Source organism: Rhea pennata, chromosome 3 (genome assembly GCF_028389875.1).
Source record: "Rhea pennata isolate bPtePen1 chromosome 3, bPtePen1.pri, whole genome shotgun sequence".
In the NCBI taxonomy this organism is placed as follows: Eukaryota; Metazoa; Chordata; class Aves; order Rheiformes; family Rheidae; genus Rhea; species Rhea pennata.
In genome coordinates, this window is record NC_084665.1 from 47,238,902 (window position 1) to 47,266,228 (window position 27,327).

At 40.0% G+C, this 27,327-nt stretch overlaps 1 protein-coding gene across 1 annotated transcript; it reads left to right on the forward strand.

The window, feature by feature from the left end:
- Positions 1-1,032: 1,032 nt before the first annotated feature.
- On the forward strand, positions 1,033-27,078 carry C3H1orf198 (chromosome 3 C1orf198 homolog). Its single transcript, XM_062572246.1, has 4 exons — positions 1,033-1,511; positions 12,874-12,924; positions 22,269-22,820; positions 24,642-27,078. Exons 1-4 carry the CDS (start codon positions 1,164-1,166, stop codon positions 24,696-24,698), a joined length of 1,008 nt encoding a protein of 335 aa, XP_062428230.1. The 5' UTR covers positions 1,033-1,163; the 3' UTR covers positions 24,699-27,078.
- Positions 27,079-27,327: the final 249 nt, after the last annotated feature.

Genomic DNA, 27,327 nt, shown 5'->3' on the forward strand with positions numbered 1-27,327 from the left:
AAGGTATCCAAGTAGTCTAATATGGCAAACTTTTATCATAGTACTATTGCTTCTTTATTCTTCACCAGCTACTTTCCTCCCACACTTCTCTTAATTCATTGAACATCTGAAAGAAAGCAGTCCTCTCCCTCTTGTAGCACACCTACTAAGACCGAAGAAAATTATTTCAGCCTTTGGAAACTGTACTCATTCATGGCTTTGGGAACCTCTTTAACAATAAAACCCACCAGAATATATCCATTCTATTTTAACAATATAACTAATACATAACAGATGGGCTTGTTGCGTTCGGGACACAACACTCATTTATCTTACCAAAATAATTCAGATGCTTTTGAATGACTCACTGCTGAGTTTGTTTAATTGGACAAAATAGCCTATCCCAGGCACCACGGCTCTCCTAATGCGATCTGCCAGACCTTTGACGGCATGAACAAATAAATAAGACCTTAAGAGTCAGGAAACCCAAATTCTTGGCTCCCTTGCTGGTCTGCCAGCTGAGGCAAATCACTTCCTGGTGCTGTTGCCTTAGCCAGGAATAACGTGGGAATACTACCACTCGCCTTCTTTGGAAAGGCCTTGAAGGTCTGTGGGAGAAAAGCGCTGCAACGCAGGTGTGCAAACCATCGAGGGGCCCAGACCGGAGCTGGGCCGACACGGCCACAGCGGCCACCTTGGCGCTGGGCTCCGGCTTCCTCCGCCCGGGCAGCGGGGAGCGACAGGCGCGGAGTCACCCCGCTGCCCTAGGCCGCCTCGGGCCCGGGGACAGCCCGCAGGCAGCGCGCGGCTGGGTGTAAAAGTGAGCTTGCAAGCGGTGCGGGGCCGGCAGCACCGGGGCCTCGCCCTCCGCCGGCCCAGGGAGCGAGAGAGAGGCAGCGCTGCCGGCCGGGCGGCGCGGGCAGCCCGCGGCGGAGAGGGAGGCGCCGCCGCCGCCGCCGCAGCTGGGGAGGCTGCCGGGGCCGCCGCGGGCGCCGGGCGAGGACAGGGGCGTGCGGGGGGCGGCGCGGCGGCGGCGTTTATAGGGAGCGAGGGGAGGCGGCGTTTGCCGGAGTGGAGCAGGGAAAGGAAGGGAAGAAGGGAGGCGGCGGAGGAGGCGGTTCCCGCTCCCGCCGTGCGAGTGCGCCCGGCTCGGTGCGTGCGGGGCCGGCGGCGGCGGGGTGGCTATGGCCTCCATGGCGGCGGCGATCGCCGCCTCCCGCACGGCGGTGATGAACGGCAACCGGCCGCTGGACGAGCGGGAGCGCAAGCGGTTCAGCTACTTCTCCTCGCTGAGCCCCATGGCGCGCAAGATCATGGCGGAGAAGGAGCGGATCCGCGAGCGCTACGGGCCCGAGTGGGAGCGGCTGCCGCCCCGGCAGCAGGACGAGATCATCGACAAGTGCCTGGTGGAGCCGCACGTCCAGGCCCGCTACGCCGCACACCGCGGCGCCGCCCGGCCCGCCGCGCCGCCCGCCTCCTACCCCAGCCTCCGCCTCAACACGGGCCAGAAGGTGGTGCACTTCGGCGACGAGGTACCGCCGCGCCGCGGCCGCGGGGCTGCGAGGGCTGCGGGCCCCGCGCGGTGGCTCCCCGCGCCCCTCCCGGAGCTGGCGGCGGCGGCGGCGGGAGGTTCCTCGGCGGCAAGAGCCGCCGCCGCCGCCCCCGGGGCTTCTGGCCGCTGTCAGAGCTCCGGAGCGCAGCCGGAGGGCGCAGGGCGGCCGGAGCCGCAGGGCGGCCGCGACCGCCCGCTGGGCGGCCGTTAGCGGCGGCAGTTAGCGGCGGCCGTTGGCACTGCCCGCGCGCGGCTGTGAGGGGGGTCCGCCATCACAGGCCCTGGAGGGGGGGCGTTCCGAGTCACTGACGGCTGGGGGAGCTGCACTGGCGATGAATGGGAGAGCTGTTTCATTTAACTAATTAATTAATTTATTTATCCCCCCCCCCACCCCCGATCTGTATGTAGAAGAGCAGGATGTTATACTCCAAATGAGAGGATTAGATAGTGAAAACAGGGAAGGAAGCAGATCAAAGTTCAGCTGGGATGAGTAGAAATAATTTGGAAAGGGAGTTTATAATTTTTTAAAAAAAGGAGGGGGGGGGGGAAGAAAAAGAGAGGCTTTCAAAAGGTGCCGATACTGGTCTCTCTTGTAAGTTTCCCAAAAGGTGATTTGGGTTATTAGTGCAGCTAGCTCTTAAAATAATCCTGTGCTGAAAATGGAGTCTAGACAGTGTTTACACTGAATTAAATCTCTTCCTTTTTGCTCTTGGTTTTAAAGACAGTTAAAAATATAACATTGAAAACATTCCAGCTCTTGATATTTTTGACACCTTAAAAAAATCAGTCTTTTCCACATTACATGCCAGGAAAAACAAGGGTGTGGAAAGATAGATGGTAAAAAGTATGGATTTTAAAGCTTCTGAAGCTCTTCTACCTAATGGTAAAGTGTGACAGTAGTTTTAGAAAAACATAGGTACAAGAATACTGTGACTGGAATGTTTAGGTTACTCAGCTGGACCCCTTGAATTACAAAGTCTAACAATTAATGTTGGCAAAGAAGTGACAGTACTCTTCAGATACTATATCTCTCTTACTCCTTGTATGTGTGTGTATATGTAAATATATATTTGAGTCTCAGCCTAATTACAAAGCAAATATCTCATTATGTTCACATAACTTCTTAAGGTGACCTATTGTTATTTTTTTCTGGTAGTAGTCACACAAATTAATGTGCTTCTGCACTTGGAAACATCAGTCTGATTTGAATTGAACAGCACTTGTTTTAGCCTCCTCACCAAAAGGATTTGAAAGCAGTACTCAAAGCACATAGATACTCAGCATCATGTTTCCTAATTGGCTTTATGATAGAAGGCTGTTGCCTGTGTTTCAGGTGTTGGGAAAGTATGACAGTATGGAGCTCACATACTGTATTTAGAGTTGGAGAACATATGGTCATGTTTAGTGATAACAGAAATTCTGGGTAAGTATTTGATAGTAGACCATAATTACTGGAGAAAAAGGTATGGAAAGAAGCAGATAATAAATTTGGTTGTACAAGCAGTCTTCCAAAGGAAATGTAAGTTTGAAGCTACTTGCAGAAGAATTTAGGCTAGTGGCTGTGAAAAGTATGTTCAGCTTCCTCAGTCTCAGACAGCTCTGCTGTGCTTTCTGCTTTGAATTATAGGGATCCAGAATGAAAGAAAGCATGTTGTAGATTGTTGTGCTTCACCATATGGAAAAAGTCACTTGCTGCTTGACAAAAACTACAGCTAGACAGTCCATCTGAAACTTGGCAAGTCTTTCTTTTTCCCCTTTTCCCCCAAAAGGCAACTACGATACAAATCAAGTTGTACTTAGCCTTTCTGTAACCATTAACCAAAGAAAGCATGGTTCATCAAAATACTTGATGTAGAGTGATTAATTTTGGAAGCATCTGTCTCAACTGCCTCAGCTTCCAGGCTGAAGTTAATTATATTTCTGAAGAAAAGGGGTTCAACTTGTTTTGGCACCCTCTAGTCCCATTTTATTTCTTCCAACTGCACTGTTGAGCCTCAGAGGTTTTCCTGGCTCCTCATCTGATAGCTTCCTTCCCCCCCCACCCACCTCCCTTTCTGCCATTTAACCTAGTTCTTGGACATTTGCCCTGGCTCATTAATTGTTCCTTCTTACACTACTGTTACAGAGACACTGGGGCCAGTCTCTTGCTGTTTTGGTTCAGCTTTCCAGGCTCAAAAATGCCTTGCCTACAAAGCTTTATTATCATGCTGTCTCCTGATCTGACAGCTTCCTGAACTGTGCAACTGCACATTTGTTTTGATAGAACAAGGGAACATGAAGGTGCTCCCCACCTGACATCTCTTCCTTTCTGTTTCTCTTGCTTTGCTAGCAGGCATGAAGGAAAGGAATTTTTGCTATATCTTGCTAATTCCTCTATGTCTAAGAATGCTACAAAAACTCTGGACTGTAAATTCACACCTTTCCTATCCCCTGTTCTCCATTGTGATTTCAGCCAATCATGAGATAGCTGTGCTAACTGTTAACAGGAAAACATACATATATATATATATATATATATATCTTTTACTTTATGTTCTTATTCTTGAGCAGAAGTTAAGAATTTAGGTACCTAAAAACTTAAAATCTGTTTTATCAAATGAAACTATTTCATTCTAAACAAGACCTCTAAATTCACTGTCTTCACTCTCCAGCTCTAGTAAAATACCCAAACTATGGCCCGTGTTTATAGGGAAATAACTTCCTGCAAGAGCCTAGCTTGCATTGAAGTAAAGATGTGTTATTTCAACCCTCCCCCCCCCCCCCAAGGGCTATTGTTTGTTTATTTTTTTAAATATAGCAGTCCTGCAACAAAACCACAAGAATATACATTCATAAAGATAAGGATTTTGCAGTGACTTATGATGGCCTAAACTGTTTTAGTTTAGTCATTGTAAAACTTGCCCTCAGCTAGTTCATTAGCATATTTTGGCTGAGTTCCGAAATTGGAGTTTTACAAGCTCTCTCATCTAAACAGAGCTAAGATACTGCAGCAAGATTTTTTTTTTTTTTTTTTTTTTTTGGGGGGGGGGGGGGTTGAGGCAAAGGTCCCTAGCAGGAGGCGTTTCATATAAAGAATCTAATTATCATCTTCTGTGATTTCATTAGCTTACTGTTTGTTACTGCTCTATGCAGAAACAAATGAAATGCTTCTGTACCTGTAAGTCAATGCAGCTTCATGTCAGTCATTATTTGCATACAAGAAGAAACTTACATGTATCAGTTAGTTCCATATCCAGCTGACAGTTGTATTGTGTTTTATGAAGCAACTGAAACTACAGCTTTTTCCAAAAGATTACAACAGTACTTTTGGGGAGAGCTAAGTAAAGTCAAAAGTGAGGGAGGCACATGGGGAACACTGGATCTGTCCCTCTTCAGTGCTCTTGCATAATCTTACAGTATATGCCCAGAGCCAGGACTTAAATTTGCTAATTTGGTACCACTGTCAGTGTTCTTAGACTAATAAAAAGTAGCTGGCATATTTTGTGTTGATTAATTCATCATCTAGGTTTCCCTCAAAAGAGCTGGCATGTGAAGAAGGTTCTCTCCCTCCTTTTTTTTAATGCCAGATCACTTTGAAGTTTAGGTAACTGTTAATAGTCATGCTTCTGCAGTCTTCACAAGACATAACTGTTGCATATACCACAGTCACCTAGCACTTGCTCAGAGATAAATTAGACTGGTTCTGGCTACTGTCTATTTATCTCAGTGTAGGGTATCATGAGCTAAGAAAGAGTAGCCTGTATACCAAAAATCGCTAACTGATTCCACAACCTTTACAGTGCGAGTATGCTGGTCTGGCAGTGTTCTTGCTGGCTGGCGCCTGCTCCAAAAGTTCTGAATTTCCAATAACAGAAGTGTTGCTCATCTTCCACGTCAAATAATGCTAAAATCTGTAGTGATGTAGTTGTGCTTCCATAAGCATGAAAAGTCAATCTCTCTTCCCCCCCCCATATACTCTGGAGGACTTGAGAGAAGGCAAAATGAGGATAAATATTGAAAATGTTGATTTTTTTTTTTACCAGGCCAGAACTTTTATAATTTCAGTGTACTTTCATGTATGTGACCACTTTCGCAAGCTGATACAGAGGTGGTATTTAATGGTCTCGTATCTTTGGGCAATTGTTTCCTTTTTTCTCAGAATCACAGAATGGTTTAGGTTGGAAGAGACCTCTGGAGATCGTCTAGTCCAACCCTCCTGCGCAAGCAGGGTCACCTAGAGCATGTTAGACAGGAATACCTCCAGGTAGGTTTTGATTATCTCCAGAGAAGGAGACTCCACAACCTCTCCGAGTAACTTGTTCCAGTGCTCTGTCTCCTTCACAGGAAAGAAGTTCTTCCTCATATTCAGGTGGAACTTCCTATGTTTCAGTTTGTGCCTGTTGCCTCATGTCCTGTCACTTGGCATCACTGAAAAGAGTCTGACCCCATCCCCTTGGCACTCTCCCTTAAGGTATTTGTAGACATTGATAAGATCCCCCCTCAGACTTCTCTTCTCCAGGCTAAACAGGCCCAACTCTCACTGCTGTTCATCATAGGCCAGATGCTCCAGTCCTCTGATCGTCTTTGTAGTCCTATTCTGGACTCTCTCCAGTAGCTTCATCTCTCTCCTGTACTAGGGAGCCCAGAACCAGATGCAGTACTCGAGATGTGGCTTCACCAGGGCTGAGCAGAGCAGCAGGATCACCTCCGTTGACCTGCTGGCAACACTCTTCCCAATGTACTCCAGGATACTACTGGCCTTCCTGGCCACAAGGGCACATTGCTGGCTCATGGTCAACTTGTTGTCCACCAAAACTCCCAGGTTCTTCTCTGCAGAGCTGCTTTCTAGCAGGTCAGCCCCCAGCCTGTAGAGGTGCATTGTGTTATTTCTCCCTAGGTGCAGGGCCCTGCACTTGCCCTTGTTGAATCTCATGAGGTTCCTCTCTGCCCAATTCTCCAGCCTGTCCAAGTCTCTCAGTGATGGCACACCCTCAGATGTATCAGCTTCTCCTCCCAGTTTGATATTATCTGGCACTCTGTCCCTTCATCTCGGTCATTGATGAGTAAGTTGAACAAGACTAGACCCAGTACTGACCTTTGGGGAACTCCAGTAGCTACAAGCCTCCAATTAGGCTCTGCACCATTGATCACAACCCTCTGAGCTCTGCCTTTCAACCAGTTCTCAATCCACCTCACTGCCCACTCGTCTAGCCCACGCTTCCTGAGCTAGGAGAATGCTTTGGGAGATGCTGTCAAAAGCCTTGCTGAAGTCAAGGTAGACAACATCCCCTGCTCCCCCCTCATCTACCCAGAATTTCTACAGAATCACAGAATTGGTAAGGTTGGAAGGGACCTCTGGAGATCATCTAGTCCAAGCCCCCTGCTCAGCAGGGTCACCTAGAGCATATTAGACAGGGTTGCATCCAGGCAGTCCTTGAAGATCTCCAGAGAAAGAGACTCCATAACCTCTCTGGTCAGCCTGTTCCAGTGCTCTGTCACTCTTATAAGAATGCTGTCAGTCATTCCATCAGGTTGGTTAAGCGTGATTTCCCCTTGGTGAATCCATGCTGGCTGCTCCTGATCACCTTCTTCTCCTCCATATGTCTGGAGATGACATCCAGAATGAGCTGTTCCATCACCTTTCCAGGGATGAAGGTGAGGCTGACCAACCTGTAGTTTCCTGGGTCCTCCTTCTTGCCCTTTTCGAAGACTGGAGTGACATTGGCTTTTTTCCAGTCCTCAGGCACCTCTCCAGTTCTCCATGACCTTTCAAAGATGATGGAGAGTAGCCTAGCATGAACATCTGCTGGCTCTCTTGGTACTTGTGGGTGCATCCCATCTGGGCCCATGGATTTGTGGATGTCAAGTCTGCCTAAAAGATCTCTAACCTGATTCTCCTCAACTAAAGGAAAATCTTATTTTCTCTAGACTTTCTCTCTCATCTCCAGGCTCTGGGATTCCTGATTCTTCTTCCACCCTTCCCCATACAACTTGTCTAATACCAAGCTGATTCCTTGAAATTTCAGCCCAGGACTAAGTTTCTGAAGCATAAGCATCTATTATATTTTCAAAGTGCCTTTCAGTGTGTTATCTGTGCTGAAAGGTTATGACAAAACTAGATGAGCCTTCTGTGGCCCCTCATGTCATCCAGATTTGTTTCATGATCCAGTTATTTTGCAGGCGTAGAATGGCTGCAGCACCATGCGTGACTCTGCAAATACGTTAAGTAACTGAGTGTTACTGTTCCTCTTCTTGGTTATCTCATCCTCGTTACAGCGTTGCCAGTCCCTAAGCTAACAGCTGAAGCTATGTAAACACAGAATTGTGATGCAATTCCTAAAGAAGGTAGGTGCCAGGACTCCAGAGTTGAACAAGATCTACATTTGACAGTGAGATGGCAGAGTAAAAAGTAGCATGAATAACTGAGGGTATTTTAAGAAGTCACAAAGTTCTATGAAAGAAGTAGAAACACGGGAATCAAGCTCTCTGATTCCCTGAGCAGTGTTTCTATACCACGAAGCACAGTGATGAGTGTCTACCTTTGTCCACTGTGCTCCCGTGGTGAGGATGCACGTAACTACAAAAAACAGGCAGTTACGTGCCCACCATTAGCCTTGCAATGTCAGGTAAGACTTCTGAATTAAGACAGGCTCGAGACTAAATCACTGTAATGGGTAGTATCTGTCCCACTTGACGAGAGTATGAACCTTGTTACTCTCTGACACTGACTCCTGGGAAAACCCAGCATCTCTTCTCTCTATCTTGCTCAGTTTTTATATCACGTGGTCTAGGCTAAGTATATATTTTAATCTCTTCCAGGCTAATAGGGTCATTTAAGCTAAGTGTTAAACCCCTCATGAAAGAATCTTTGTCTTCCAGTTTGCTGAAGCTTAAATGACTTATCTGCATATGGGTCTAGCAGCAGGAGACTGTTGCTTCACTGTTATTGCATGTGTCCAGACAGTCTAGGCCTTCTGGCTGAGGGCTTTTGGCAGGCTGCAGCCTTCAAGAGGAACTTTCTCTTTCCCAATAAGCCTCCAATCGTTGGTATTTCTCCATTTAAACCTAACATTCATAGGTATAGAAAATGGAGTTAACTGAGTAGAGAGAAATCTGGAAATAGAATTTGAAGAAATATAAATGTAATGTGAATGAGTTATCTTTGAAATATGCTATAAAGTATGAGCCATCTTCTAGGAAAGTAGATGGAAAAAAAGCAGTGTGAGAGAGGCAACTGTCTTTTTGATTTCTGTAATAGTTCACTTGTGTTTAGCATCTGATCTGATGCTAGTTGATACCTCTGGATTCTCTTCATTTCATTCGGTAGAAGATAGTTAAACTATTTATATCATAACTAATTCAGTGCCTTTTCTCACTACCATTCTTCTTAATCCAGATGTGCCTGACAAACTCACAGAATTAAGGTCTGACTTTATTTATTTATTCTCTGGTATTTTTAAGGGATATTAAATATTTGAGAGGCAGTGAACAGCTCAAAGAGGTGGATGTCATATAACTAAACTTTTTTGTTAATGGTAACGCCATGTAACTTAGTCTTAAACAGTTTGTGTGGAAGAAGGGCAACTGGGAGAGTTCAGTTAGGTTTGTCCATCACCATTTAATAGGGAAGCTTTGCTTATTTACCTGAAGGTACATACAGTATTTCTTTTGCTTAGCCTTAAGAAATTTGTCATCAAGCTCAATGTCAAGGATTAACCCTTTTATCTCCTTCTTTAAAAGGCTTTAAAGCAGCAAGTTTTCAGTATAGCAAGAACCTTTGTACTTGTCCTGTTTAAGATCTGTGCTTTTGAAAGAAATGAAGAATGCTGTACCTTTTGAGTACAGTTAAATTGCAATCACCAGCAAGTCCTGTTCTGATAATGCTCTTAAGATGCGTTTGTGAGCCTGGGAACCTGTTTGTTGATGGTTTTATGGACTGCAAGGCTTTTCTGTTTTTTTTAACCCCTTTCCCCTATGAAATATACTGCATGAGGCACAGTTTCTTTTAAATCAGTTCTTTAAAACTGGTGGAGAAAAGTTTATTCATTCGCCTTCTTTCTGGAAGAAAGCTTTGTGTGCTGAAAACAAAAGCTGATCAGATATGGATCTCTTCTAATCTGTGTGGATGACAAGTAGCCTCAAAGTTTTTTTTTTTCTCTAAAATTTCCACTCATAATTCACTTCTCGTGATTTTTGAAGTAGTTTTTGCCTTTTTCTCCTAGTTTTTTCAAGCATATGAGAATGTTTGTTGTACAGAAAACAGTTCTCTCTCTGAAATACTGCAGATTTTGCTGGTAATAAACATGAACTGTGTGCATCAGACAGGAAACCATTGCACAGCATTGTTCTGCTTGCTTGGTCCCCTCCACGCTTTCTGCATGAAGGTGTAAGATATGGAAGCCACAAACTTCCTTTCCCTGACAGTGGACAGAACCTTATGATTGTCTGCTTGGTTTTAGCTTCAAATAAACTTCCAATAATGAGACTCATTAACTCTCTGAAGTGCTGTATCCGTGAAACATGTCCTGCAAAACAAATTGCTAGATCCCCTGGATCCTGAACCTGGGCAAAACTCATCAGAACTACTGACTCTGAGGGTTCCTGTGGCATATTTCCTGTGATATGATGAATCATGCTTTGAAGAAGAAAAATCTATGCTGCTTCTCTTTCAGGGATCTACTCTTATGTAACTAATGCCTGCTACTTCCATTTTTTGGGAAATAATTATCATTAATTTGTTTTAGGACCATTTTGTCCACCTAAGCTGGATATTGAGGTTATATGCTAACAAGCTTGCTCAGCTTCAAATTTAAAACTGGTTCATGGCTCTTTTGCATGTCCTGTAAATGGATCTGTATTACAGTCTTCACTCTACAAGGAGTATTTGGGCTTTTAGTGTGGCCTGCTTGTTACCAATGCAAGATTGCAGCACCATGTCTGAGGGTCAATAACAGCTCATTTAAACTAACCATACCTGTACAGCTAGCTGACCTGTAATCTGTCCCAGTTTATTGATGGGATCAGCTTTTCCCGTGCTCTCCATCAAGTGCTCCTTGAGAACAATGAGAAGCTCTCTCCGCTGCTGTAGCAGATGAGTCAGCCAGAGCCTGCTGACAACAAGTCAGAACTCTGTTTAAACTGCTTAGGTAAAATCAACTGACAGCTGTGCTGCCATGTCTGGAGCTTTACAGCTATGTGACAGCACATAAGAGTGTTGCACTCTTTGCTGGACTTCACTTCTGTTCTCTATTGCTGTGGTTAGTTGTGTACTAATTCATGCAGACCCCAGGTAGACAGAAGGATTATAGTCCTGCCTCAAGTTTGTGAGAGTTAATGTGGTGGTTGGGCTTGCTGAGTGATGAGTTCCAGTCTCTGTTTCCTCCTTGACTGTGATTCCTCTTGTGGATGCTTTAGAAATGGGGTGCAAATCCCATGGATTTGGGATGTAAAGAATACTGTCCTAAAGCGATTTTGAAATAATTACACAGCTCACCTGCTGTAAGATATCCCACTAAGTTATGACATTCCCATGGGGTCAGCAGTGCTCCACAGTGCAAATACTGATAGATGTTAGAACAGCCATTAAAAGGCAGACTTTACTCACTTGGTTTCCCTTAAATAGTAATAAATCTGAGTATCTGTTTCCTAGCAATGAGAGAACCTAGTGTTACGCCTTCCGTTGTCATGCTTCCTTTCTGGTCAGAATGTGATCCAACAGAACTCAGGCTTATAATTTTAGACAGTCTCTGATCTGCCTAGTTCTTCTGGTTTCAGAAGTATTTTTATCTCTCCTTGCGTTAGATACTAGGTCTTGACCAGTAAAGAGTTAGGCAGATGAACTATTGTCTTTATATCTCCAGACAGGAGTGTGGGATCACTCTCATGCTAAAAAGACTTTGCTGCTTAAAAACCCTATGTGTATTTATAGCAGTCTCGCAGATAAGTGCTAGTCTGAGATTAATATCTTTCATGTTTAGGAGCTGGTTTCAGGTACTTTTAAATGTGATTTCATAGCCTTTGGCCAAAAAAAATAAAATCTGCCTGGGATGAAATAAGAGATGGCAGATGAGGAGAATGCTATCGGATATCTCTGAGAAATGTCCTATACAGAGGTGAAAAATAGAAAGAGAAGAGAATAGAAAGAGATGGTAATTTTGGAGGTTCCTATGCCCATAGTTTGCTTAAAATATAGTCTAGTTCTGTACTTACTTTAAATGCAGGAGCATGAAACAAACACTCCAGGTTTTGTCCTGTCGTCTCCTTCCCTGTGCGTGACTACTTCAGGCTTTTGTCCTTCCATTCATCACTTTCTCATCGGATTTACTGTGAAGGCAAGAGCAATGTCATACCTCTACCAGCATGAATGCCCTATATACAAATAGGTCTCATCCATTACTAGAATTAAAAATGCACTCATTTTGTTGCAAGCCTTGAACAACACATGGGCAATAACCTTTTTTAAAACTTCTTAATTCTAGGTGTGAGTTACATGTGTTTCTGGAGGGCATGCCATACAAGAAAAGATTATGTATGTGCCATATAAGAAAAGAATTTCTCAAATTGGGATTATTTTCAGAAAAATAGCTTCTTTAAAAGTTGCAAAGGAATTTTCTATTACTGATACTGGCTCTCTGTTAGTAATAAAGGTGAAATGCAGTAATCTTTTAAAAACAGCAGACAACAAAAATATGTGCACGTCTGTCAGACTCCTGACTGTTCTTCTGCAGTATGGAACCACTGGTCAGCTGTGGTACTTGGCAGTGCATTCCCTAAATGGTACTGCTTGGATTTGGATTGCAATTTTACTCTTAACATTATTTTGTTCTTAACAGCCTAGCATTCTTGTTTCAGACTGATCATTAAAGTGCATCATGATGCATCTCATCAAGTCCAGCTGTGACTTGGACTGATAGATGTGCAGCTGCTTTGCTGTCATGTAACTGCCTAGTTCCACATAGCCTCTCAGGCTGCGCAGGGGAGGAAATAGGACTTTATTTCCCTAAGGACCCTGCAGTAGTTAATTCTATCCCTGTGTGTGTGGCTGTAGTAGAAAATTGGAAATAAAATACATTTCAAAGTTATTTGTAGAGAAACTGTTTCAGGAGGTTTACACTAGATTAAGCCTTCGTATATTTTATAGATTAATCTATAGTACTAATTGGTACTACTCCTCATGGAGAACTTACTTTCTGTCAGTCTTATATATGTTAGTGATTACACTTTAAGTAGTGCTATCACTTGTTAACTAGTTCATGGTGGCAGTTATGCTTTCAGCCGTGGAACATAATTTCATCTATATAATGCTTCTGAGCAAACTGGGCTGCTTTTTTGATTTTTAGAGTCATTCTTCAATTTCATTTCAGGACATAACTTGGCAAGATGAACACTCAGCTCCCTTCTCCTGGGAAACAAAGGTAAATATGCAGACGTTCTATTTTTAGTGTTGTTTTGTCATTTGGTTCTGTTCCTTGTACTTCTATATTACCTTCATTTTGAGATTTGATACATTAATGTCGCCTTTATTCTATGAGCACCTTGTAAACTGACCATATTGCAAATGCAAGTTGGCTGGTGTACTTTAATTTTTATCAACAGAAACACAAAAGGTACTTTATGGACCAGTGTTCTGACACTGCATGCAGATGTAAAACTGGTTTGCTCCAAAATAAATACTTTTCACTGTAAGCTTTTTAAACAGTTTTCTGTGTTTAGTGAGGAAAGGAAGTTCAATCTTGAAAATGCATAGCAAATATTATATAAGCATAATTGAATTTCACTTCTGAAGTCAGGATGAAGTAGTTGGGGGATGGGATGAGAAAGGTACAGGTATCTAGAAACTCCCTTGGATTTTTTATTTATTTATTTTTTAAAGCCTATCTTACACTTCATCTTGTTATGTATTAGACTATAATGAAACTTGCTAAATGTGGGCTATGCTAGAAGCATTGTATTGTTTCCTTTCCAAAGAGCAGCAGCTTCAAAAATCATTTGCTTTTCTGTGAGGTGTTTGTTTCTTCCTATTTTTTTTCTGCTATACGCTCTCTGATGTTTTGTTAAAGCATTGCTTACAATGCAATTCTCGAGAAACTAAAACAAAGGCAGAATTCCCCACTTTTGTGAAACTGTGGTATGAGGAAACAGAATTGTACCATGCTTTGGTGATGAATCAAATATAATTCTTCTTGTCAAAGAAAACATGGAGACAAAAACAGAACTCAATGCCTCTCTCAAGTAGGAATGTTAATCACCGTTTGACTTCTGGTTTTTGACTTTATCTGCCAGAGAAAGCTGCTTTTTTAAATTATTTTTCATTTTTTGCCCTTGAACTATGTAGATATCATGTGTAATCTTTTGAATATAATCTAGGCCTAATGCAAAGTAATTATCTGGAAATGTCAGTGAATAGTGACTTAATCCAGTCGACCCAACCATGAGTGTTGTCAGCCTTTTGTGCTCAAGGTCATTGCCTGTGTACCCCAGTTGCACTGGGCTGATGCCGATTAACCCATAGCTTGACCTTGACTCCTGGATCTGTGCGGCATACAGTGCAGCAGTTGGATTTGCCTTAAAACTCCTATAAGCTGTGGTAGTTCAGGTACCAATGGAGTAGTGGAGGGACTGGGTACATAGCTGGGCTTGACAGCCTCTTCAGGCTAAGTCATGCCCTCCCATTTTGTTAATCAGGACTCATAGAAGAAGCCACTGGTTTTAGTATAATACTAGAGAGGCTTTCAGTGTGGGTGTACTTGAGTGCAGCTGTCAAGAAGAGAATAGTTGTGAGAAGAGTATGGAACTCTGGCAATAAGGTGAACTAAATCACGTGTTGGAATTGGCTAAGTTACCATAGCTATCTCCCATACTTCTTGGTGCAAAACCAAAACTTGGTCTTGGGAATGCTGCAGCTGTAATCATGTATCTAAGCTCCACCTTTATATGATTTAATAACTTCTGAATACTTAAACTTCCTGGAGATAATTCTTCTGGTAATACACTACACTGTCTAACTAGTGATCCATGATGTGATACATCTGCAGTCAAATGGACTTTAACTGCTAGTGGCCTTTTCTTCTAAAGGCTTGCATGTCTAGGGAAGTTTTCTCCTGCCCGAATTGTGGGTTATCTCTTGCTGATTAAGAACATTTTTACCATCCTCCTAGTGTCCCCAGATGAACTGCTCCAGTTTCATGTTTTTCTTTAATGGATGGAGGATTGCAGAATGATATAGAATCAATCCTAGGACTGCTGCAGAAAAGTGAGGTGGAGAGGGGGAGTTACTCTGGTAATAATTGCTTGCTTCAGCTAATCAAGGTGTGCTTTTCTCCTCCCCACTTACTCCTTGCTGACCAGAGAGAACAGCTGTACTTCAGCTGTGGAGTGAAAACCTGAATCACCTTTCCTTGTGTAAACCTTCAGAGAATCCATTTTGTCTGGCCTTACAGGGTGTGGGTTAACTGGTTTGGGTGGGTTTCCCCAGCGTCTCCCATTGTTACGGTCATCTTGCAGCCAAATTCTTTAACTGCTGACTCTTCTCATTCTTAAGGTTTATATCTTGTTCCATGCTTGTTCTTTCATCTCTTCCCTAAGCAGTACTTTAATAAGGTGATACTGAAATGCAGTTTCTCCATGATTTGTTGGGCGAGGATACTTTGTATGCAACCAGTCAGTCCAGTTTGGGGAACAATGAAGAGCACTAGAGTGGGCTTGTTTAATAAGGTTGATACCTTATAATACATGCTCAGCACGTTGCGAGCCAGCTCGGTTCCCTCTGTTATTTGAAACTGTCAGGCTCTCATTAGCTCTGCCTCATAGCAGGTTATTCTTTTCATGTTTTTTTTCCCCTGGTAACTCTTCCATGCAGAATTGTGGGGTGTTTTTCTTTTTTTGTGTGCATTATTGCTGTTATAAAGGAGTTCCTTCATTATTTTGCTGCTTCATATGAATGTGCTTTGGCTTACCTAAGGAAGAGAATGTGACACTTAAGGTCTCTACTTTTACAGAGAAGGAGAAAGTAAAGATTTAAAACAGTAAAAGCAATAGGTTTGACTTTTAATTATTCAGACTGTAAGAAAACTATAAAATAGCAATATATTTGCCTGTGACTTACTTTAGGAAAGCTAAGAGGCTAGTCAGAAGGCTAGAGAGGAGAGGAGGGTGTGCTCACTACATATTAGAGCCTCTCTCAGCTATGAATAATGACAACGCTGTTGGTTCCAGTGGAAGTAATATGGTACTGATTTTAAAAATATGAGTCATTGCATCTTCTGTAGATAATGATTTGGAAAGTTTAAGAACCATATGAATGCACTGCTAGATTTCTTTATGTTTTTCTGATTATTTAAAAAAAACAACCCTCCCTTCCCTAAACTGAGGAGTTCTTGCAGATAATAGCATGGAGTTTACTGAAACAGATACCTTAATCCATATTTAAGTATACTCAAAAAACAAAGTACAGTCCCTTTTTTAGAAACCTGTGGTACACACTTCCTGTGGATGTTAGGCCACTTACTGAAATGCACAAATACATTTTTTTTTCTTTAATTCCTTGATCCCAAGGAACTTAAAGATCTGTTTTTCAGGTGACTTGATAATCCTTACATAGATGTAAACTGTGTACTCACTATAGGTATCTTTCAAAGAACACTAATCCCTATCAAAAATCCCCATTATACTTGTGGGTTATCATTAGGACAATTTATTCTGATGGCCATAGCTGTAAAGGAGCCTTACTACTGATGAAAAATTAGGAGACAAACTGAATTAGAAACATTTGTAATGCTAAGAGATACTACTTCACAGTAACTAGTGCAATGAATTCCCTAATTCCATGGCTGTCAAACTTACCAGAGAATTGTGTATTAAAAGTTCTTAATTAAAAAAACTTTCTGTATTCTTATTTTAAGTACAAATAGGAAATAAGGATTAAGTAGTTCAGAATGTGGCAAACACACAGATAACTCACAATTTTTAGCTATTCGATGGGTGTTTACTTTAAAATTCTTGTCCTACCTCTACTTTCAAACACTCAAACAAAGTAGAAATACAATGTAAATTGTTGAGCTAGCTGTTAGACAGTATTTGAAAGACTTAATATTTTAAATAGAAAACTGTAGAACTTCTTAAAACTATTAGGAAAGCAACAAGTTCTCATGTCACTGCAAGTAAGCTTATACTTTAACTAGTGATTGACTTGGATGGAGTGATTTGGTTCATGGGTAGTGCTCTGGTAAATACAGTTCATCTTGAAATGTAGGTTATGTTGTTTAACTGGAGTTAAGGCCAGGTTTGTGAATTTAGGGCACTCTATTTGTGGCTTCAGATTTAAGTGAGATGAAAGCTGACGTTTTGGCCAAGTTTAGCCTTTGAAGTTTTTTCGGTTTGTTTGAACTAAAAATTCAGTGACACTCGACACAAGAGATCTTCCTCAAGATCTAAATGGAAAACAAAGATCATGCCTGTTTGTGCAAATTTAATTTCTTCGTAACTCTTCCTGAACTCAGAACTTTGTGGTGGTTTTTAATTAATTTAAGGGACAGAAAATACCGTAACTTCAATCTGCAACCTCAGTTAACACACTGAACACACAGAGCAGAGAGGAAATAAATTGGAGTCTATTTCCAATTCCTGCTATTAATTAAAACAAGTTCTATTCCAAAATTTTTAAAATTGATACATTTACATCTAAAAGTATGTTGGTCTTGCTACAGGTAACGCAGTTGTGAAGGTATGCTTAGAGTCCGGGGTACCTTGTTTTTCTTGCTTCACCTCTCTTCTATTTGTAACAGGCACTCAGATGTTCTTTGAAAAGTGAAGCCTTCCAAGTGTGTTTAAAAAAGGAGGTGGAGGGATAAAAAAAGCACTTCATGCTTAAATCCCATTCAGTACTCTGGATCTTGCCTCCCTATTTCTGTTTCTACAGAATGATCTAATCCCAGCCAAAAAATATTATAAAGAAAGATAGCCAAATCACATTGTACTTGAAGACATTGTCTGCAGACCGTATTCCCTATATCCAGGGACTAAAACTATAAGATAGTCTTCAATATTATTCTCTGCACAAGTCATTTAGTGTATATATATATATACACACACTATATATATACACTATATATATATATATATATATAGTGTATATATATACACACACTATATATATACACTATATATATATATATATATATAAAATATATAAATATATATATATAGTGGCAGAAGCAAAATCTTTTCCTACTTCCTTAACAGCATGATAGTAGAATTATTTGTTACAAACTGTAATTCCATATTATTATTTTTATCAAGCTGGCATAAATAGCAGTGCTTCCTTGGAAGAAAAGAAAAGTGATGCCTCAGGTTGTTTTCCTCATCCTTTTTGATCTAGACTAGAGATATCTTAAAAATATTGCTGTCAGACTACTGTTGACTACCAGTTCTTGAGCAAAACAAATACATTATACATTATGGTAATAATACTGGTGTTCAAGGTTTACTTTTAATCTCCATGGCCAGATGTTCTTGGCCACAGATGCAATTGCCTGCATCACTCTGTGGATAACAGTTTTTGAGCATAAAACCATGTACATACCAGATACAGACAATATGAATTTGCTCCAGATAACCAATAAGAGTGACAAACTTGGGTCTAGACCTAGATTGTTGTTCATATCACAAAATAGTAAATCATTAAACTTCCTTTGAAGCTACATGTTTTGAGTCTCTTGCGCCATCATTGTATATGACCAAAATTAGTTTGTTGTTTTGAGGAGTCTGCTCTAATATTGTTCTTGCAATTAGTCCCTGCTCACCTAGGGATTTCTTCCTGATTCTTCTCAAGATCGCTGTGTGCATAGGAAACTAAGAAAAAACTACAGCTACGTTGGGTCCCGTATTTATTTTGCTTTTGTCCATTTGGCAAACCAAAGTCATCTTCTAAATCTTTTTTAACTCGGCTTCGTTACCTCTGCATATATCAGGCTATGCTTAAAACAAGCTGTCTTTGACAGTGTTTCTACAGTCTTTGTCTCAACAGTTTAGATTTTTGAGGCTGCCAAGTAAAACAATTTGTGTTGTCTGTGCTTGCTTGTCTGTTTAGTAAAATACTACACATTCCTGATGAGTGAATAAGATGCTTAAAAAAAGTTCCTAGGTTGTTTGTGGTCATCTTGTTTTTAGTACAGAGCTTATGAACTGAGACCTGATTTCATACATTATTAAATCATTAGGTTCTTAGTCTGTGGTGTCTCTATTTTACAATACATTGTTTGCCATGAATAGATAGTGATGCAGATAATACATAATACAGACGGTATTATGATTTGTTGTATTACCACTCCCTTAAGACTTAAACTAGGTCTAAACTTTAAGTCCAATAAATAAAATTTCATAAATACCTTACTTAGTATGGTATTTTTAAGGAAATATGGAGTGCTTCAAACAACTTTTAAAAACTACAGTTTGAATGTTACATCTATTTTATTTGTTAGAGAGGTGAGCCAAGACCTAGGCTCATCTTTGTTTTAACCTCTGCAGTGGTTTGGGACCAGAAGAGGAGGACTAAAAAAAAATTGAGACTTTAGGTTTGTTCTGCCTGTTTGCTCTATTTTTACATCTTCCTTTTATTCATTTTATTTTATCTTATCTTTTTTCTTGCACTGAATAGACTGTTGGAGATGGCCTAATCTTTTAGTCAAACTCTTCATTTAAAAACTAGATGAAGTAGATTTAGTTTAGATGGATCAGCTATATTGCAAATTGATTTCTTGAATATTCAAAGACATTTTCTCAAATAAAACATGAACGTTTCCAAGAACTGCAAGGAAATATACAGAAGCTATACCCAAAATGAAGAGCAGATATTTCTCCTTTTCAAACTAAAATTCTCGTTCTAGGTGTGTGTCTGTGGTATATGTGTGTGGGTGTTCTTTTTTTTTTTTTTTTTTTTTAATCGGAATGCTTCAGCTATTCAAACTACAGTCCTATTTTGGTATGTTATTCCCAAAGATCAGTTGGGGGTTAGGATGACTGCTTCATCCACAATCCTCTGGGAATACAAAAATGTATGGAGCTCCCCTCTGTAGCCCAAGGTATCCACTCTGTAAGGACAACAAGTGTAACTTCTCAAATATGTCTTGACAGGTAGATTGGAAAGGGTATAACTGCCTGAAGTTGTGCTGCAGTGCCACTCATGCTGGCACTAGAAACAATTTGCTGCTTTCAGACCAGACCTCTAAATTGACATTTGGATCTGAGTGAAAGAACTGAAAACATGACATCAGGAAGTGGCTTTTGCTGCACGGCACAAGAATTTTCCATGAGGCATAACTTTGTTTGTTTGTCTTGTTGCCGTTGAAAGGCAGTCATCTTGTTGGGTTTTATGGATTTTTTTTTAATTCCCCTAATTTTTGTTCTAACAGACCCCTGCTTTCCCTTCCATTAACATTTAGCCTCAGATTTTGTTTCTGATGCTATTCCATTAGTATTTGGTCCCATCATCCCTTTGCCGCTTGTATCCTCTCTCTCTCGAGCTGGGATGGGAAAAAAATCATTTCAGTGAAACTAACTGCTGCTGCTGTGACAGCATTTGCTATTGCCATCTCTAGTGTTAGGATGGTCAATAAAAGAAAGACGTTAGGATAGAAAGTAGTAGTGTTTTAATTTCTGCATATGAGGTACTTTTGTTTTCCAAGTGCATAAATTCCTTATAAATGATCTTATTCTTTCTTCCCCTTCTATATTGGGGAAATACTTGTCTGTTTTATACATACATAGATAGATAGATATAGATGAGTGTGTGTGTGTATATAATTTTTTTTTTAAGCTGGGATTTTTTTCAGTTCTAAAGTCTTAAAGCATCTTAACTTCAGCATGGTAAATCTCTTTGATAGCATTGCCAAGTGAGCTTAGAGAAATAAATCTGTATATTTTAATATAGGGAATGGCTGTCACTGTCAATAATCTTCAACACCATTTCTTAGCTTGTTAATGCAGAATTTATCTAAGGACAAATCTCCTGCTCTGAACTTGTTCATGATTTCAAGGGAAAAAAAAGTGTTTTGTTGTTGTTTTTAGTGCTCAAATTCTGTTCTTATTTGGGGGGGGAGTTGAGATATTTGGTGAAGCTGTGTGTATCCGTTTAATTGCCTTAGTCTAGCAGAGCCATAATTACTTACAGCTTATGTTCTGCATCCTTTGATAACACAGTATACTCTCTTAAAAACGCAGGGCAGCATCCTTCCTTGCCTAGATAGCATTAGGTATTTTCCCAAGTTTATAATGCTTTAAAAATTTCATGACAGTCCATGAATCAGTTGTGTAGCCAGCTGCCCATTTATTCAAAACAAACTTGTTTTATAAATAATCAGTTACTGAGTTAACATTTGCTCTTTGAGAAGTATCTGAGTACTAAATAATAGATGTGCAAGAACTGCTAGGTCTAAAGTCCCTTTGAATTTAACATATAAATAATGTAGAATTTGGGATCAGACACCTCTAATGAAAATGTAATGCAGTTGGGACTTCTTCTATACTTAAGTTAGTAGACGCTGTTGAACTTTATTCAAGAAAGACGAGGTAATGAAGTAGAACTGGATCACAAAATTTGTAATGACATTTAAAAGTAACTATTACTAGCTTGTAGAAAAGCTAGCATTTGAAATAGTCCTCCGTGCTTTTTCAAAACTAGTCAAGCCCTGAGTGGCAACACAGAAGCTCTAACTTAAATGTTTTTTTTTTTTTTGTAGTATTTCTCCCTCCCCCCTCCCAAACAAAATCAAAATATTAGATGTGATGATGTTCCTTTCTGGCACTTACTATGGTGCTGTTTTCCTGAATACAGTGTTGTTTTTGTGTTCCTCAAATTGGCATAAAAGCCTTTTTTTTTTTTTTTTTTTTTTTTTTTTTTTTTTTTTTTTTTTTTTTTTTTTTTTTTAGTCTAAACAGTCTCAAACTAGTTGGCAATCAAGTGAAGTGGTAGTATATAAAACAAATGTGCTTCCTGAAGTGCTAGTCACTTTTGGGCGGCTTTTACAAAATCTGTCTTATGCTTTAGCTGTGGTCACTTATTTCCTTGACCCAGTGTTGTTTCTAAGAAGTGAGTACAGCAATCCTCATTGCAAGCAAAAAAACCCCATACCTCGAAGAAGTATAGAACTGTTCCTGCTAGAGTTGTTTCTTTCTTTCAGAGGGGCATTAGGCATAACTGTAAAAACTACTTGTTTATATATATCCATTATATCCTATACCCATTATATCTATTTCTTTATCTTGAAATTAGTTGGAATTGTAATACATAGCCCACTATTTCAAAGTCCATAATTGAAGACTACCTATTCAACTACACTATAAAGCTTTTTTGCTTAATCCTATCATGTGTAAGATTTATAGCCTTCTAAATGCATCCACATCTATTCTAATGTTTTAGTGCTGTGCCATGCACTGCCATCTTGAATGGCACTGTATAACTCAAATATACTTTCCCTCCAGTTGACTAGTCTACAGTAGGTCTAGGACTCTTGCATTCACTTGCAGTTTTATATTTGTATTTATTCACTTGCAGTTTTTTAAATGTACAAATATAATAAAGGTATATATGTAACTAGGAAGGTAGATATTTATGGAGAAAATAAGTCAATTTTGCTGTGGCATCTGCTGTTTGGGAATTGTCTGGTTATTGGAAAAGGTGTTACCTATGAGCATGCAGATCAGAAGTTCAAAATGTTTCTTTGTGAAGGTATTTCAAATACTATTTTTCTTTAAATCTGAACAGAGTCAGATGGAGTTTAGTGTTGCATCTCTGTCCATACAAGAACAAAGTGGTACGCACTTGCAAAATGAACAGAGGCAGGCAGTTAAAGCAGCACCTGGTGTCCAAGTTCCTAAACCTTCTCAGGCTAATAAGACCCCTGGCTCTGACGGGCTAATAGCATCCAGAAAGGAAGAGGAGTCCTCTTTTTGGAAGATAAATGCAGAGCGGTCAAAGTTTGAAGGAGACAAATCTGAGTTCCAGTCACTGACCCCCAGTCAGATCAAGTCTATGGAAAAAGGAGAGAAATCCCTTCCCTCTTTCTACAGACAAGAGTCTACTCCAAAGGAGATGGCAAAAGCAGAGAAGCCCAGCACAACTAAACCAGAGAAGTCTGTCACCCCTAATCTACCTTCTGCATCTCTAGAATGGGAAAAACCTCGACCCAGTCAACTCCCTTCTAGTTCTCTAGATGACTTCTTTCTTCCTGACACACCACGGGACCTGGCAACTGCTAGGACAACCAGTGAAGGTGCTGATGGTGGTATACTTACGGATCCACAAATTCCTGCACAGGTAAGGACTGCTAAATCCACTATTCTTAAATTTAAAGAATATATAGCACATTAAAATCTGAAAAGGTCACTCTGGTATACTGGGGATTCTCAAAAGCATTAAGCTGCTATAGCTGAGTTTGCTGGCTTTTTACCCAGAAGACTTAGAGGAGTCTATTTAATCAACATGTTAGCTCTCACTGTCTCTTCCTATCAAGTATTTTTTCAGTATAGTAATGTTTGTAGGATAAAGGCATCATTGAAAGATAATAGCAGCAATGCTGATTGGGCATCCAGTGTTTTGTTGACACTAAGCCGTCTAAAAGTTTAGGGTAGAGAGCTTAACATATCAAATAAGAATTAAAGATTTTTTCTCATGAAGTAACAAAACACTTTTTGCGAAAAGCTAAACTTGAAAAGAAGATAAACTAGAATCAGGATACCTCTTTGATGGGCATAGTCAGCCTAGCAGTGAATTGTAAACTAGTTTCTCAGCTTTTTAAAGCAGTAGCCCAACAGCCACTTTCAGTGCTTTCTCCCAAGCAGCTGGCCTGCTTTCAAATATGTTTTCTTTTAAAGTCTAAAATGGAAATGGAACGAGCTTCCAGAATTAGCCTTCTCATTTTTGTTATAAACAGCAGCAACAAAAACAAAAAGATAATCTTAAGTAGCTCAATAGCCATTGGAGCTATTTGAAATGCATATGCTGATCTGTGAAGAAAAAGTAGGGAACAGCAGGGTATGACAGGGAAAAAAAAAGAAGAGATATGAAGTCTAAGTAGAGAAGTAGTTCTCTAAACAAAAGTTTTGCAGTTATATTTGGAATCTGTGGCATTACATTCTGGCATAAGCCTGGTATATTACTGTACAGTCTAACATGTTGCATAGTGGTGTGATGACTTTTTTAAAAAAAACTCCTTTATTTTCACACCAGTGATTGTTTAAATTCCAAATCATACGGTGTACAGGCAGGAAGGTGCAGTCTGAGGTTAAAAACTTGACAGTGATGTAAATGCTAACACTTACAGGTAAATATTACTTAAACCATTTCAGTATTTGGAGCCCTAGATTGATTTTTTTTTTTTTTTAAGCTAAGAAATTAAGCTTCTTTAACAGTATTGAGGCAAATTAGACCTGTAGTACTTAGTTACTTAATTTGTAGGTAAAGGTATTGGCATAATTACCTACAAATGAATCATTTGTTGCAGTTTTAGTTCTGGCATGAACATTTTCTAGCTAATTGAAATAGTTTGAAAAGCCTGTGGTTTTTTTCTTCGCTTGGTGGTTGGGGTTTTTTTTTATTCCCCTTTTATGCAGAAAGTAGTATGGGGGGGAAGGTAGTACAGAGGAATTTGCCCCCTTTTCTGGGAAGAGAGTCCAGACACTTGGTCTTCCTGGACATTAAGATCACCTCAAATGTCTTGGCTAAAAGTTAAGTGCTGCAGGAATGAGCATGTTCTTGATAGCTAAGTAAATACTTTGTTAACAAAGTTTGAGAGATGTAATTTTCTGAAAACTGACTCATTCTAACAGGTAGTTTGTTTGATTTAGTGCAATTCCCACTCCATTCTAAAAGTGGATCTTCATGGGTTATTCCAAGGGAATGAAGAACCTTTTGCCTGCAGACCACTACAAGAGTTTTGTTTTTACCTGGAGTTGCCTTGTTTCAGTTGTTACGAGTATTTCTCCATGTCTAGTATTTTTTGGTGTCCTAGACAAGGTGAAGAATTTGAAATATTTGCAGACAATATTTTAAGCTTTCTTTTTTAGATAGGCAATTTATGTTCTGAATTTATAATACATAATTAATAATTATGCCTTCAACATTTTTTTTCTCTTGCAGAGTAATACAAGCAATGTTATCTTGAAGACTGGCTTTGACTTTCTAGACAACTGGTAAAAGATGCTTCAAAATAGTTTAAACTAATTTTGGGGAAGGAGTGGCGCATTTTCTCCTTGTATGTTAATTTACTAGCATCTGTGTCTTTTTCTAGAAGTAACTTTCAAAATCTTAAATGTTGCCTTTGTATAAACTTTTGTAATACCAGATGCATTTTTGGTTTTTAAACAATGATAGAAGTGTGGTCTCATTTGGATTTTTTAAAAATATCTGTTAAAATTTTTTTGTAGTAACTGTATTGAGAAGATGGAGGAAGTTGCTATATATATATAGCAAAGATAAACAGATAAGACTCTCCTTGAAATGGAACCTACAGGAACAAGTTGCTATTTTCAATTGAAATCTTGCTAGCAAGTAATAGCACAGAACATGCAATGGTTCCAGATAAACAAGTAATTCTTTATTTCAAATAACTAGCAAAAAAGGTGTGAAAAATAAGCATACAGAAGGGTTGCATTAATTTCTGTATTTCATTTAGTTTGAGCGTAATTTTTGTATCACTTACTTGCAAACACTCCTCTTCTGAAGAGGACAAAGGCATTGCCAAAATGACAGATCCAAAGAAGCACCGTGTATGCTACGTACCTGATAAAATAGTCAGAAGAGTGTAGGAAAGTGACCCAGGGTAGAGCGGGGGAGTGTTTCTGGTGTTTGGATTAAAGACTGAAGAGGAGAGAAAAAAACAAAACAAAACAAAAAAGGGGGGGGGGGGGGGAGGAAAACCCTAATGGATGCAAGAAACCATCTTCAGGGAACATAAGCCTAAAGATTTCACTGCCTCCTTGCTATAACGTACTTTTCATAATAGTAGTGCTGGAAGTGCAGCATTGGCAATTGCTGGCATGTAGACTACCTTTGTTTCAGGAAACCACTAGGTTCATGGCAGGTGGTAGCAGTATAAGGCTTCTTTGTGTTTTTTTGTTTTTGTTTTTAAGCAGCTTATTGACTCAAGGACTCATCAACTTTGGTGCTTTTTCTCCTTGTGGGTATATTCTCTTCAGTGTTCAGGGTGTGGGTTACATTTGTTTCTGAGATGCAAAGTAGCATCTCCGGGTGGCCCCCAGCAGGCTTGTCTCTAGTTCTACTTTTGAATGATCTTTGCTTGGTGTTTTAAATGTAGAGAACAAGACTAGATGTCCTTTGAATCTGCCATGTCTGAAATGCAGCATGATTTACACACTGACTCTCACTGTGTTTACCTCACCTTGAAGCCTTAATTCCCCCGACGCACAACCAGTGAATGGTCTGCTCCAATGCCAAAGGTTTGACCTGTCCCTTTACCTCAGCAATAGTCCCATAGCATTTGTTTGAGGTAGAAGGCAAAATCCAGGGCTCTAAATGGGTCTAATGGGTTCAAGCCAAAGCTATAAGAAGGTCACCCTCTACTAGACCATAATTGTGCCAGGCTTCTCGTGCATTAGCATTTGACATTTGGTAAACTGCCAATGGCAGTTCAATGTGCAGAATTGGATGTTGCAGGACTTTCTTCTGCATAATACAAGCCTGTTACAGGAAGAGTCTTAAAGTCCTGGGAAAGCCTTGCCTCAAATTGGTGTACTGCTCACTTTGAACAGGCATGCTGATAGAGCACTAAACCTTGTTTCTTGATCAAGGAAAAAAGCTGTAAGCTGGAAAACAAAACAAAACAAAATCCCTCCATTTTTTTTTTTTTTTTTTATAGCAAGTGTTTTCTTAAAAGGTTTCTTAGCTGAAGAGGGGAAGCCACAGAGTTTAGGTCATTGCATAGCCTTATTTATGGAATTCTAAAAGCTTCTTTACATCCTTGCTGGGATGTACAAACTACTGTAATTCATTGATATTGTCTCTTAGCTGACCTTTTTAGGATTTGTTACAGGCATTCAGCATTAATACAGCTTAAAACAGTTTTAGCAAAAATTCTTTAGGTGTATAGTTAGTACTGACTTGCACCTTCTTTTCAAAGCTGACAATTGCTAACCTTGGGTTTTACGGTTACAAATGAATCTAATTTTCTATACATTCAGCTATTCAGAAGTTTTAAATCCAACCTAAAGATGTGCATTCTAACCTTACTTTGGTATTTATAGCTCTTAAAGCAAAATCTCTTACTCTTGAGGAGTGTTCTTTTAAATCTCTACTAAACACATTAAAGCTTCTTGAAGAACCTGGGCTGTCTTTCTCTTCCATTGCTGACTCTACCCTAATACACATTGGGACCAGCTGGTAGAACATGCTGCAGAACTTTTTACTTATCCTTGTAGGTTTTTCCTGTGCTTTGACAAAAGTTGATGCTCCTCCTTCTTTCATATGTTTTTATTAAACATTCTTACAGAACAATTGTATTTGATCACATTTTATATTAACAATGTTTTAATAAAGTCACTTTAAATAGAACATGCAAGGCATTTGTCCTGCTTCTGTTTATTGGCACTTACACTCTGCTTTCCTCACTACTGCTGCAGTTGTTTGATGCATCTTGAATTTGCCAGAGAGGTAGTCAAGACTGATCCACTTTAGAACTAGGAACTGAGATTTTTCAGATTAGGGAAAAAGAAAAATCAATTCTCTACATTGCAACTGTTTTTTCAAACTGTTATGTGAGAGTGTTTGGGCAAGTATCCTTTCATCTAACAGCTTAAGACAGGACAAG